General features: G+C 43.0%; 1 protein-coding gene across 2 annotated transcripts; it reads right to left on the reverse strand.

The window, feature by feature from the left end:
- tbx3a (T-box transcription factor 3a) lies at positions 1–6,574 on the reverse strand. Of its 2 annotated transcripts, none has more exons than XM_072453085.1 (7): positions 5,404–6,574; positions 4,394–4,661; positions 3,842–3,988; positions 3,254–3,330; positions 2,767–2,924; positions 1,930–2,564; positions 1–1,484 (listed from the first exon to the last, which is right to left on the reverse strand). In XM_072453085.1, exons 1-7 carry the CDS (start codon positions 5,796–5,798, stop codon positions 1,050–1,052), a joined length of 2,115 nt encoding a protein of 704 aa, XP_072309186.1. In that variant the 5' UTR covers positions 5,799–6,574; the 3' UTR covers positions 1–1,049. The 2 variants fall into 2 exon arrangements, with proteins under 2 accessions (XP_072309186.1, XP_072309185.1); XM_072453084.1 differs by having other exon boundaries at positions 4,379–4,661.
- Positions 6,575–12,050: the final 5,476 nt, after the last annotated feature.

The raw sequence follows: 12,050 nt of genomic DNA on the forward strand, positions 1-12,050 counted from the left end.
TGACATTTGAATGTTTTATTGAAACGTTCAAGATCACGATGTAGAGATGTAAACTGACATAAATCCGAAGCAACCGATGAAACACAAAAGAACCCTTCTTTTTATTTTAATTATGCGGCACCTTTGCCTTGTTTGAGGAAAAAAGGAAAAGAAAAGAACAACATAAAATAGTGCGCTTTGACCTGATATTCAAAGTGTATTTTCTGAAGCCATTGGTGCAGTGCGTTCTCGCCTTCTGAAAACAGCAGCACTTTACGCACAAGAACAAGTGAAAACACAATGGCACGCGAGAGTGAGGAACATTTAGGGGAATTCAAGTCCATTTTAGAAAGATGAAGGAATAAATGCAAGTGGCAACATAAGAAAAATATAACCCCACAAATGGTCTTTAGACAGGTAGGTAGGCCTATGGGCTATATCAACAATAAATTAACTGATCCTAAAAACATACTACTTGTTGTATTTACACGCAATAACAATATGAAATAATTACATAAATATTTTATTTATCCTTATGTACACCAATATTCCATACTTCATTTACTCTTATTGATTGTATTGAAGGATATGCTTCCCTTTGCATTAGGCGCGTGCGAGGGCTACGAGTTTAGTCACCAATCAGGAAAAAAGTAAGTAATAATTGTAACTTTTAAGGGCATGCAGCGTTTTGGCCACTTCGGCACTTAGCCACTTTTGCCAAATGAGAATACAGCAGTGTTTAAATGTAGGACCAACGCTTGTACAAACGAGTGCATATACAACACAACCGATTTAGGTTCAGATCTGAAGGACAAAGCAGCAGGTTCACCCAAACAAATCGTAGGCCATTGACATCCAATACTTATATGGTATCCAAATGACAAGAAACGTGTGTTTTAATTTAACAAAACAAAAAAATCATAAACATAAAAAGTGTGTTTAACCAAAGTGCATTTCAGAAAAGAAAACAGTTAATAGTTTGTTTTTAACTGGTGTTAATCTAAATATGTCCTAAAATCTTCATCTTCCAAAACAACAACAAAACGTAATAATGTCTCCCATGAATGGGTCTATGGAGATCCGCTTCTGGGCCGGTCCTGACTGGAGTCCAGGCCACTGACCAAGCGCTGGATGCTCTGCAGCTCGTTCGCAGCGTCTTTCTCCGAAGAGAGAGTTTTTGGTGACAGCGAGATGGAGCCGGACGAGAGAGTGGATGAGTGACTGGTCACTTCTGAAGTAGAGTCCAGCGTCACGGCAGACACGGGGCTGTTGGCTTTGAGCTCAGAGCCTCCGCTGCCCATGGACGGTATGGCCGTGGTGAGCAGCGTGCTGTCCGGTGCTGTCATGGGCAGCGAGTAGGGACTGTACCTGAGTCTGGGGCGCACTGCGTTCAGGAGAGGGTGTCTGTGCAAAGAGGAGGAGGCTGCAGAGGAGGCCGCGGCCGCAGCAGCCATGTATGTGTACGGATAAGGAAACAGACCACCAAACGGAGACATACCCAGGCCCTGAAACACGCACACAGAAATATCCATGAAACACACAGGTGGAAACAAATATCAGAACAGCCTACACAATTGTCTCTAAATGTTTAGTCATTGTAGGCGTACAAATCATAACGCACTGTGCTCACATCCATATGTGCATTTCTGCTCTTGCTGGTTCAAGAGAAGTTTAAAGAGCAACATAACAGTTTAAACTGCAAGCTTTCTGTCCGCTTTGTTCTTTGAGAACAGACTGAGCAGATAGACCAGTTTTATTAAAACAACTCTCTTCATTGTGACTCACTTAACAACAGATAAAACAAGGTGTAACTTTGACGCCTCAGAATATTTCCTAGCATTACAATTTAGCCACATAAGTCCCACGTGAGTATGATCAGACGTGTCAGCCTGACACATTGCACTGGAGCACAACCAAATACCTCATACGTGATATTAGAGGAGCTTTTACCTGTGACGCCAACATGTGTTGTTGCAGATGGAATGGCAAGCCCGGTGAGGTCAGGCTTTGCTGGGACGAGGCCATACTGGTCGTGTCCATGGTGCTCACTCCTCCTGAGGACACGGCTGCCAGGAGAGGTCCCATACCCGCAGCCATGTTTGAGAACGCGTTTCCCATGTTGAACTGACCCGGGTGCAAGAGAAACGGGTGCGCGTTTCCGAGGTGACTAAAGAATTGCTGTCCGGTTAGACCAGGGGGAAACCCAAAGTTATGCAAGTGCCCGTGGCCCAAGTGCGCACTGTCGGTCTGAACGGTTAAAGGCATAAAACTGTCCTTCAAAGAGCGGCACTCGTCTGCTTTGGCCTGCTCTAGATTGGGGCTTTTGACGTCCTCTGCGGAGCGCGTGGTGCTGGAGATGGCGGTGACAGGGCTCTGCCGGGAATCAGCCTGACTTTTCTCAGTTCTGGAGCCGCCATCGCGCGCTCTACTGTTGGAGTCGCTACTGAAAAGGTTGCACTTGGCGGGGCTTGCCTCGTGTTCCCTCCCGTCCTCCGTGGTCGTGGAAATCTTACTGGAGTCGGGGCCATCTTTGAGATGTTCGTCTTTGCTGTCGTCATCACTGTCTTCATCGCTCTCACCGAAATCTAAAAATAAATGGTATATAGGTTACAGTTGTAAGCCTGTTAAGAGGTAGCCTAGTAAGTGGGTGACCAGCAGTTTACACGAGTCTATAAATTGAACATTAAACTGGCGAATGTGACTGATGTGACGCTGCAATATTTGTGTCTGTAAAATAAGCAAGCCAAAACTGTCGCACTTGTTCTTGTCACGTTTGCGTTTGCGCACCTTTGACGTGTGGGGGCCCCACGGTGGACACGGCGGGAGACGATGCCTGGCCAAAACATTTAAAAGACGGCTGTTCTCCCGAGGAGTCGTCTGATGCTCCGTTGTCCTTTTTCTGTTGGTCCTCATACGAGCGCATGGACTGCAGGGCCAGCTGTTTCCTGTGCAGAGGGGCGCACATTATTAAGCAGCTCCCCCAAACCAAACACGCGGACTGATGAAGGACTTAAAGACAGATGCTGCAGGTGAGAACACGAAGTCAGGGGCGTTTACGAACCTTTTACATGGCCTACATTAATATTAGCTTTTGTCATAATTAGGCTACTTAAGTTAAGCCTGTAGCCTACGTGCCCCATAGCCACAACTTTCCAACACAAAAATAGTAAGTAAGTAAGTAAGTAAGTAATAATAATAATAATAATAATAATAATAATAATAATAATAATAATAATAATAATATTTATAGGCCAATAATACATTTATAAAATACCTTTTTTCTCGTCTGCCATTGCCAGTGTCTCGAAATCCTTTTGCAAATGGATTGTGATCAATTTTGAGCTGAGTTATCTGAAAGGGACAAACAGAAATATCTATATGGATATGGTTTCAGTGCTTTTCTTTCATTGGAAACTTTTCTAAAACATGCTTTAGATTTAATAGGCTACATTTTGGGAAAGACTTATAGCCGATGGTGTCCCCATGCCACTGTGCGCACGGGCAGACCGTCATCGTTTCACATCTTCTGACAAGTAAAAGGTTGACAGAGCAGTTAGGCACCAGCAAAAGCTCTGCACGCTTTCATTTTCTCCATTCAAGCGTGCAGTGTTGCCCCTCTTTTCCTCCTCTGCATCTCACTCATACTGTACAGAGGCATAGCAACAACGGCTGGGTTTGCGCCAAATCGTTTCCACGTGATTAAATCAAAGCAAGGTATCTAGTTGGTATTGCCTTAGAAATATGAACTGCTGAATAGGCAATATGCTCATTTTAGTAACCCCCACTCGAAGCCTCTAACAAACATGACGTTTTCAAATGGAATCACAACTAAATGGTGCAGAGACACGCAAAACATCCATACCTTGTCATTTTGATACGCAGTCACTGCAATGAAGTCCGTCTCTGGGAACACGTACGTTCTGAACGTACTGTAGGGCAACTTGAGGATATCATTAGCCCGTACAATGTGAAAGCGCGGCTGGTATTTGTGCATCGAGTTAAGGATAGTCTGCAAAAGACAAAAATAACACACTCCTGAAGTAATAGTCCGTGTGCTCTGGACGGCATTCACATTAGCATGGCATTGGCTGCTGTTTAAATCCAAGATTAGGCCTATAGGATAAAACCAAATCCACTTAAATTAATTAATCCCAATTTATACTGCACAAAGAGGCAACAGCAACTGGATCATGTATTGCACTAAACAACTACACTTTTAGTGTGTATCTTATCAGCTCTAAACCGTGTTTTAAATTACATTGTTCGGTGAATAAAGAGCAAAATGCATAACGTGTGTATTTTGAACGTAAATCTAAATAATTAATTAGACCAATGGCTTTAAATCACAGCAAAAACATGTAATGGTGCGATAATGATAATAAATAGAAAATTGACATACATTAGTTGAACTTACAAATCCATGCTTGTCGGAGATGTTGTTAGTTAGCTTAAGTTTGTGAAAATTGACGACTTTGGACATCCACTGCTCTCCAGTGGCCGGGCTATCTGGATGAATGTACATCCTTTTTGGCATCTCAGGGTCAGCCTTTCCTGCCACCATCCAGCGAGAGTTGTGAAATTTGTATCTGCAGTCGTCTGCTGCTACAATGTCCATAAGCAAAATGTATTTGGCCTTTTTGTCCAGCCCCGTGCAGCGAACTTTGAATGGAGGGAACATTCGCCTGTGACAAAGAGAAACTTTATGAGCTTTTTGTCAGACAATACATTTGTGCACAGAATTTTGTGAAACAAATCCTGACCAACAACACGATCACATTCAACTATTGTTTTACAGTAAATGTTTTCTATTTTACATTTGAATCTATTTATCTTTTGGGCTACAACCAGAAATGTTACACACAAGCTTCAGCTTTCAGTGGAAACATTTGAAGCTTTGTTTTTATGCTATTTAAAATCAACTAAAACAATGGCAACAATTGCAAATAAATGAAGGATGGCATATTTTGTGTACATGTATTTCTTGCCTTTTATGCCAAATTATTATTAGATCTCATTTACTGTAAATTCTAACACTAGTAAGAATTCACACATTTAATCAATTTCATAATTGTATGTATTGTGCTATATATATATATATATATATATATATATATATATATATATATATATATATATATATATATATATTACACACACACACACACAAACACGTATAAAATGTTGCACGCATTACGCAATGATTAAGAGTAAAAGTCTCTTAACAAAACTTTCCCACGTCACATCTTTAATAATGTAAATGTAACGTTTAGAATAGTTTGACCAAATTTATACATTTTTGTTTTGTTTTAAGCACACACCCTCTCTCTTACACACACATAAACACACACACATACACACACACACACACACACATACACATACACATACACATACTCCCACACACACACACGCACACACACACACCTTCCGGATTTGGTGATCACCATCTCAGTGCCTTTCTTGTGGAACAGCTCCCACAGCTCCTTCGCCTCCAAATGTACTTTGGGGTCGTCTTCCACCTCCTCTTCGGGCTCCAAAGTCTTGAGGGGCCGGAGGTGCGCGGCAGCAGCAGCCTGGTGTCCCAAAGAGGAGAAGTGCAGGCCGCTCTCTGCGGCGCCCATCAGCTGGTCCATGATTGGCTTTCCCAGCGCGCCCGGCAGAGACAGGGAGCCGCCGTGAGGCAGTGCCAGCGCCGGGAAGAAGGGAGGCTGATGACCAAGCATTGCACTCATGGCAAATTCTGGACCCCGGTGAGGTATAAATGGGTGATATGCCATATTTGATCCCTGTATGACTGGATCTCTCATCAGGAAGTTCATCCAAGAGCAGGATATTGGTGTAAAGTCTTGATAGAATGTTTCTACACCAGTGGAGCTGGCGACCACGAAACAGATTAATTAATTAAAATAAAAGAATGTCTTAAATTTCCTTCTTGAACGTTGCAATGACTCGTATCCACTTTTTCAAAGTCCTTGTTATAAATATCTGCGGTGACCTTGTCGTATCTAGAAGTGTCCACAATGATTGTCAAAAATGTTCTCCATTAATCTCAGCAAGGCAAAAGCAGTTCTGTTTCAAGCCTGGACACCTTTCAGTGTCTCTGGCCGCGTCGTGAACATGAATCGAATTAAACCAACTTGGACTGGTCGCTCAATTAGCTGCGCTGCGTCCGTCCTCCCCTCCGCTCTTCACGAAATCTGCATTCCTGCTCAAATGCCCGGCTTCTTACTGGCCCGTGTCCCGCAGCGAACGCGACGTGTTGAAATATTTCGATAGCGCTGAATAATCCTCAGCCCGTTCCTGCAGCGGAGAAGTGCCCTCGCCCTCTCTCACACACGCGCGCGCTGTTGTCCTGCTCTGAGCGGAGTGCGCGCACACATTTCAGAAGACGACGTGTGCAGAGAAGGGTCCGCTGACGGCCAGAGAGAGAGGTGGTAAGGTCCCAGCTCCGTGATTTTCCTAGCGCCTCTGTGGCCCATTGGGCTTCATACTGTATGGATGTGTTGCGTGTTACGAGCAACAGCAGCGCTACGTTTGATTGGCTCTTTGACGCTTTCGGACCAATTGTGTGGTTGCGTAGGCGTGGTTTTAACAGGTCGGGTGGAGGGGACAGGCTTCAGACTTATAAAAAGGTGTTTGGAAACTCAAAAGGGTTTTGCCGTGAAGCACCACCCTGCCGGAGTCTCTGTTGTGTGAATATGTCAACATCGTTAGAGAAGTTGCGCTCTCAGCCAGTCAAAGGCAGCGCGGGGAGAGCGCGCGCGAGGCGGGAGAGGCGCTCCTCTCAGGTCCGCTCCCTCGCGCTGCCTCCGCACGGCAAACGTCCCACTCTATCCCACATATATCAGAGTCTTTTTGTACATTCTTCTGAACTTATTTAATAATTGAACTGAGAGATTGAAAAAAAATAATAATCACTGCTTTTAGCCTGGTTTTCGTTTGTTGCTCGCGTGTTGTGAGATGGTGGAAGTTTTTGTTTGATTTGTCAAGTCATCCGTTTTTAGTAGTTTGTTTATGGTTTTGCAGTTGTTGGGCTTGGGCCAAGTATAGTCTACTTTATTGCTTATGCAAAAGATATAGTCTAATTTATAGTTGTGTGTAAAACCACACTTGTTTATTAACTGTTATTACAGCGTATTTTGATGTAAATCGGTTAGAAACATCGGTTGGACATTTTTAATCAGCACATTTAGCGCTTTACAGAAACGAACATTTACCTAATAATATTTATGTATTGCACTATTGATTTTCAAACATCACGTGCATGGGCTAATAATGCTTAAACGGTTTCCTTGCCTCAGTGAAAACGTCTTCTCACATGCGCTTTAAAAATGTTATTCAAGCCCAGATTCTCAAGTAAACGCGACACAGCTAAATGGCCCTAATTTTGACATATCAGATTTGTATGTCAATATTTACTTGTCATTATTGTAAAATTTGTACTTGAAAACCCCACCTGTAGTGTGCATTTTATACGTGGAAATATAAAACAACAATATAGTTTAAATGGAGCCATACTTTTAATTCAGTGTATATTGATTGGCAATTTATAAAGAGAAATACTACAGTGTTGCATGGGTTAATTATAGACGTGCCCAAATAATACAGCTTTGTCTTTGTCTTCTTTCATTTGTGTGGCTTCTCCTGGGGTCAGCCCTGTGTCAATGACCGGCTCGTATACTCTTCTTTAAACACACTCACCCATTAGCAGCACATTTCAATTTAGTGGAAGGTGTCATCAAATAGGGAGCAGTGTTGACACGGCAGCCGCCTCTCAGTCCAGTCCAATACCCTAAGCAAGTCCCAGAATGGTAAAGGCTGTATACACTTTTACAGGGTTAGGGCTCTCAGGGACTTGGAGTGGTTGTGAAAAAGTGTTGAGCTGACACAACTTATTAATGAAACTAACTTGGTCAGCAATTATTCATTGTTAGAGATTATTTCAATGTAAAAGGGCTGTATTTTACGTGACCAAATCTGCCCCAATGCGTCACCGACTTCCCTTTTCTGTCCAGACGTTGCTGTATCAATATATATCTTTCTGAAATTGGTTGCCCACCGGAAATGCTGATAACCTTTCTGATAGAGGGGAATAGGTTGGTCTATGACGCCAAACTGGCATCACACAACAGCCACACTGTTGAGGTTCATTAAGCAGGCTTCAAAGACATTCCTGGAATTGATCATGGGGCTGCAAGTGATGTAATGTATGCTGTCCTGTTTATTTGCAGATTGTTAATGATAAGCATGGACAGACTTGGTGGCACCGCGACTGAATGGAGCAAATTGTCTTGTGAAACTCATCAGTCCTGACAAATCATGATAGAGAAAGGAAATGTCACAAGATGAGTATATGCTGCCACTATAATCAGTTCAAACCTGATTAGAAATGTCCCAACATAAAGGAAAGATGTTCAGTTGACAATGACATTTAAAAAGCAAACCGGTTTCCTCCGTAATTGATTATTTGACCTGTTGATGCTGTAATATGGTGGCTGAAAAGACTTTTGTGTTACTATTGTCCGTTAAACAAATCAGAAGCAAAAGAAATGGTGCCAAAGACGTTTTCTTTTTAGTTTTCTAGTGAATCTCAATAGAGAATGTAGGAAAAGCACAATTTGTGGTTGTACATATTTTGACATATGTTAACACCTGTTGCTATTGAACAGTTAATGCTCCTTTGCTTCTCCTGTAAAGTCCGCACCACAAGCTCAAATTAAGATATTGAACATTTAAATTGTGAATTCTTGCGCTGAACATTCTCTGCGTTCTACGATTTTCTTTGGGTAATGACATTTTTGGTGTATGAATGAGATTAATTTGAGGGTGAGTTTAGAAGATGCTCTGGCTTCGACATTGACATTGGCTTTGTTTGTGCTTTACTTTACAGTCTCACAAAGTATATGGTTTTCCATTGAGCCCAAAGCCCAGCGCTGGCTCTTTTAAGACTTTCCTGTGCTGAGGGAATCATGGGCTGAAGGGTTAGGGTGGCTTCTCTCTAGAGGTTAAGTGGGATAAGTGTGTGGCTCATGTCAACCCCACTACCCCCCAATAGTTTCTGGAAAATTTGCAGTGGGGTCAGATTGGATTACTGTGTTTTGGTATTTACACAGAGACAGAAGGCTTTGAAATGGAAAACCATAGGCGGAAAAGCAAGTGCCATGCTGTCTGAAAGGCCTGGTAAAGGAAACCAGAGTTGATGTCTATTGACGAGATGGTGAATACATGTCTTTTATGTCTTTTGGCCCTACAATCAGAAATTTAGTCACATAGCTGGCAATTGGTGTGCATGGATCAAGTGCAATGCAGGTTTTTAAAGTAAATCCAACTTAAGTATATGAGGAAGACATGCAACAGGAAATGATGTGGTTGCAGGCGTAATGCTCCTGCTCACACTTTCACCACATCAGAGCTCGGCCTATGACTCTGAGGCCCTTCAAATGCATTAAGACATTTCGCAGTGCAGTTCTCTAACATAAACTATTGCCCATCTCTAAACGACCTTGTAAAAACTCACTTAGGTGTCAGTTCACCCTTGAGGTAAACCGGGGTGTCTTGGATCAGCCTGCGGGATTCTGTCATTTTTTTCTTCTGTTGGACCATGTTGCAAACCTGCTGGGATAGGTTTTTGATGTTATTTTGGGAAAGGCTTGACAGCCACTCCCCACAGGTGCAGTGTGCAGGCCTGAGCCTATAAGCTCCTCTTTCACTGTGGACCTCACTGCAAACACCTTCACTAGCTCTGCAACAATAAAAAGGCTGGCTGTGTGCGTAATACAGTGTTATCCCTGTATTACGCACACATCCACTTAATCTGAATGGCATAGCATGTGTAACACGCTATAGGCTATATTACATTTACATTGCATTAGGCCTGTATTTTATAGTGAGAAGTGCGAGTGTATGCGCAGGGCTGAAAGTGAAGGCAAAGTTTGAGTGCAGTCAATTGATTATTCTCCACGTGTTTCACGGTGAGGCGCGCGGACTCATCCATCAAACGGCGCGTACACGTCACGCACTGAGCTAAATGTCGACTACCCCTGGATGACCCGAGGCCACTGTAGCTTTTCTCTGTGCACCTTTACATGAATTAATTGTTGAACTGTTGTATTTTGTCGACCTTTTAAGTCCATGTAGCCTGGTCTCTGCGTGAGGTGCGTAATGGTGTTAATCCTTAGTCGTTGATGCGTGATTCTTTTGAACATAATTGGCTCTTTATTTCCATTGGATTGGCGCATTAGGTGTGTCAAAATGTATTGTATTCTCTAATCCGCGTGTGTATCCGTCAAATATGACAGCCCCACGTTTCATTCAGGACCTCTGTGCTTTTCCAGCTATGTTTGTTTTACCTGCTTTTCATGTTCAAATTGGCAGTCTTCAGACACTTCTGAAAAATGAGACTTTCAGTATTTACTGACTGAGTTAAACAATACACCAAAGCCACATGGAAAAAAAAAATCGGATGAAGTAGGATGCGGTCAGGAGCCGTACTTTCAGTTATTGCACTTCCCACACATGTTTTGCGTAAAGACGTTTCGGGGCAATGAGGGGTTTGAACCAGGACTGAACCAGGTACAACAGCCCCGCACGGGACAGAGGGGACAACGCGCAAAGTGTAAATGCACATGGTAGACATCCCGCTCAGTGCGCTATAGGCCTATTTTTTAGGAATATTATTATTATTCATTTTTTCAATTGAAACTATAATTTTGTTATTTTGCTCCGTGTAGTTTGCTACTTTCCCTGTCGTTTGCTGTAGACATAGATTAATTCCACTGCGCTCGACGAGAGAGTACACCAGCGCCGATGACCCAACCAACCAATTAAAATCCGATTAGGAAACATCTAGCTTTTCCAAATGAGGGCAGTGAAAAGCCTGTAACCTTTCCTCACTCGGGTCATCCGCCTAATAAGATCCATTGCCTATAGTGAAGCCGCAGACCTTCACAAATGTTTCTGGCGACCAAGTGTGGCCCCGGAGACCTTTGGCATGCATTGCACCTTAATTGGTCACTGTATTTGAAGAAAGGTGGGATTCCAGTTAATTAGTGGAGTGAATAAGACTGAACATTATATGATTTGCTCTTGGTCTCTGGTTTGTTAGCGTGGATTTGGGATGGATCAGCTTTTGTGCTCAACAAATGAGAAGTGAGTAGCGTGGTGCCGATGCACAGTGTGGTTTTGTCGACTGGCGACAGCGTTTATTCATGGGAAAAAAAACTTAAAGGAGACCCGCGTTATCACAGGACCTCATTATCTCATGTCTGCAGCCATATGGTGGACAATCCCTAATCAAGAGTGGCATGGACCTACTTTGGATCACTTTGACATAAAACCTCACTCACCCGCGTTTCTCTCAAACACGCTCCCGTCCAAAGTGTGCGTGAGGCATCATTCAGCACGAATACAGCATTATTGTCAAACCTGAGACATTTTGACCGCCTTTGTGCACACACAATAACGTGTCAACTGTGGGCCTCTCATATTTAATCCGTCCGAATTTCGGCCCTGAAAACTCATTTAGTAAATCATTAAATTGTGTTGATATGTGTCCCTTTAACGAGTTTAAAATTTTAAATAGCCAATAATAAACTTAAAGTTTAATTTCAGTAGCCTAAAGCCCACTACAATAAATAAACATATTTATTTTAGCCTCATGGCCTAATTAACGTTTTCACCAAAAGTGCCCGGTTAGATTTTCGGAGGTTTCGCACGACAATGACAACTTCCACACACTGTTGACTGTGAGCAAACCTGCAGGACGAGCGCGCTCTTCTTTGTAAAATACAGCCATAAAGCATTTATTTACCTCCAGGTGAGTGTAGGCAGAGTGCAGAGTAAAGATCGCAGGAAAGATTTACACCTGTCCCAGAGCTCAGATAGGGCCTATGGGTTATAGAGTTGGCCACCGGAGACAGCATGTCTGGGCTGTGCTAGACAGCGCGCGCCCCCCTCCTCTGTGGATTAAACAACATCATAAAAAATGACCATCAACGCGCTCACTGTAAACAGATTATTCTGCTCGGCGCCTGGCGCACAAACGCATCGCTGAGGGCAAGACGCAGGACCAG

The sequence above is a fragment of the Eucyclogobius newberryi genome, unplaced genomic scaffold (genome assembly GCF_026437365.1).
Source record: "Eucyclogobius newberryi isolate DKJ021-1_F unplaced genomic scaffold, fEucNew1.0.hap1 SCAF_2, whole genome shotgun sequence".
Lineage (NCBI taxonomy): Eukaryota > Metazoa > Chordata > Actinopteri > Gobiiformes > Gobiidae > Eucyclogobius > Eucyclogobius newberryi.

Coding starts and splice junctions, on each gene's coding strand:
- tbx3a (XM_072453084.1), bottom strand. CDS start 5,798: ATGAACTTCCTGATGAGAGATCCAGTCATACAGGGATCAAATATGGCA. Junction 2,925..3,253: donor AATGGCAGACGAGAAAAAAG/GTATTTTATAAA, acceptor CCCTCTGCACAG/GAAACAGCTGGCCCTGCAGT. Junction 1,485..1,929: donor AACACATGTTGGCGTCACAG/GTAAAAGCTCCT, acceptor TGCGTGTTTCAG/GGCCTGGGTATGTCTCCGTT.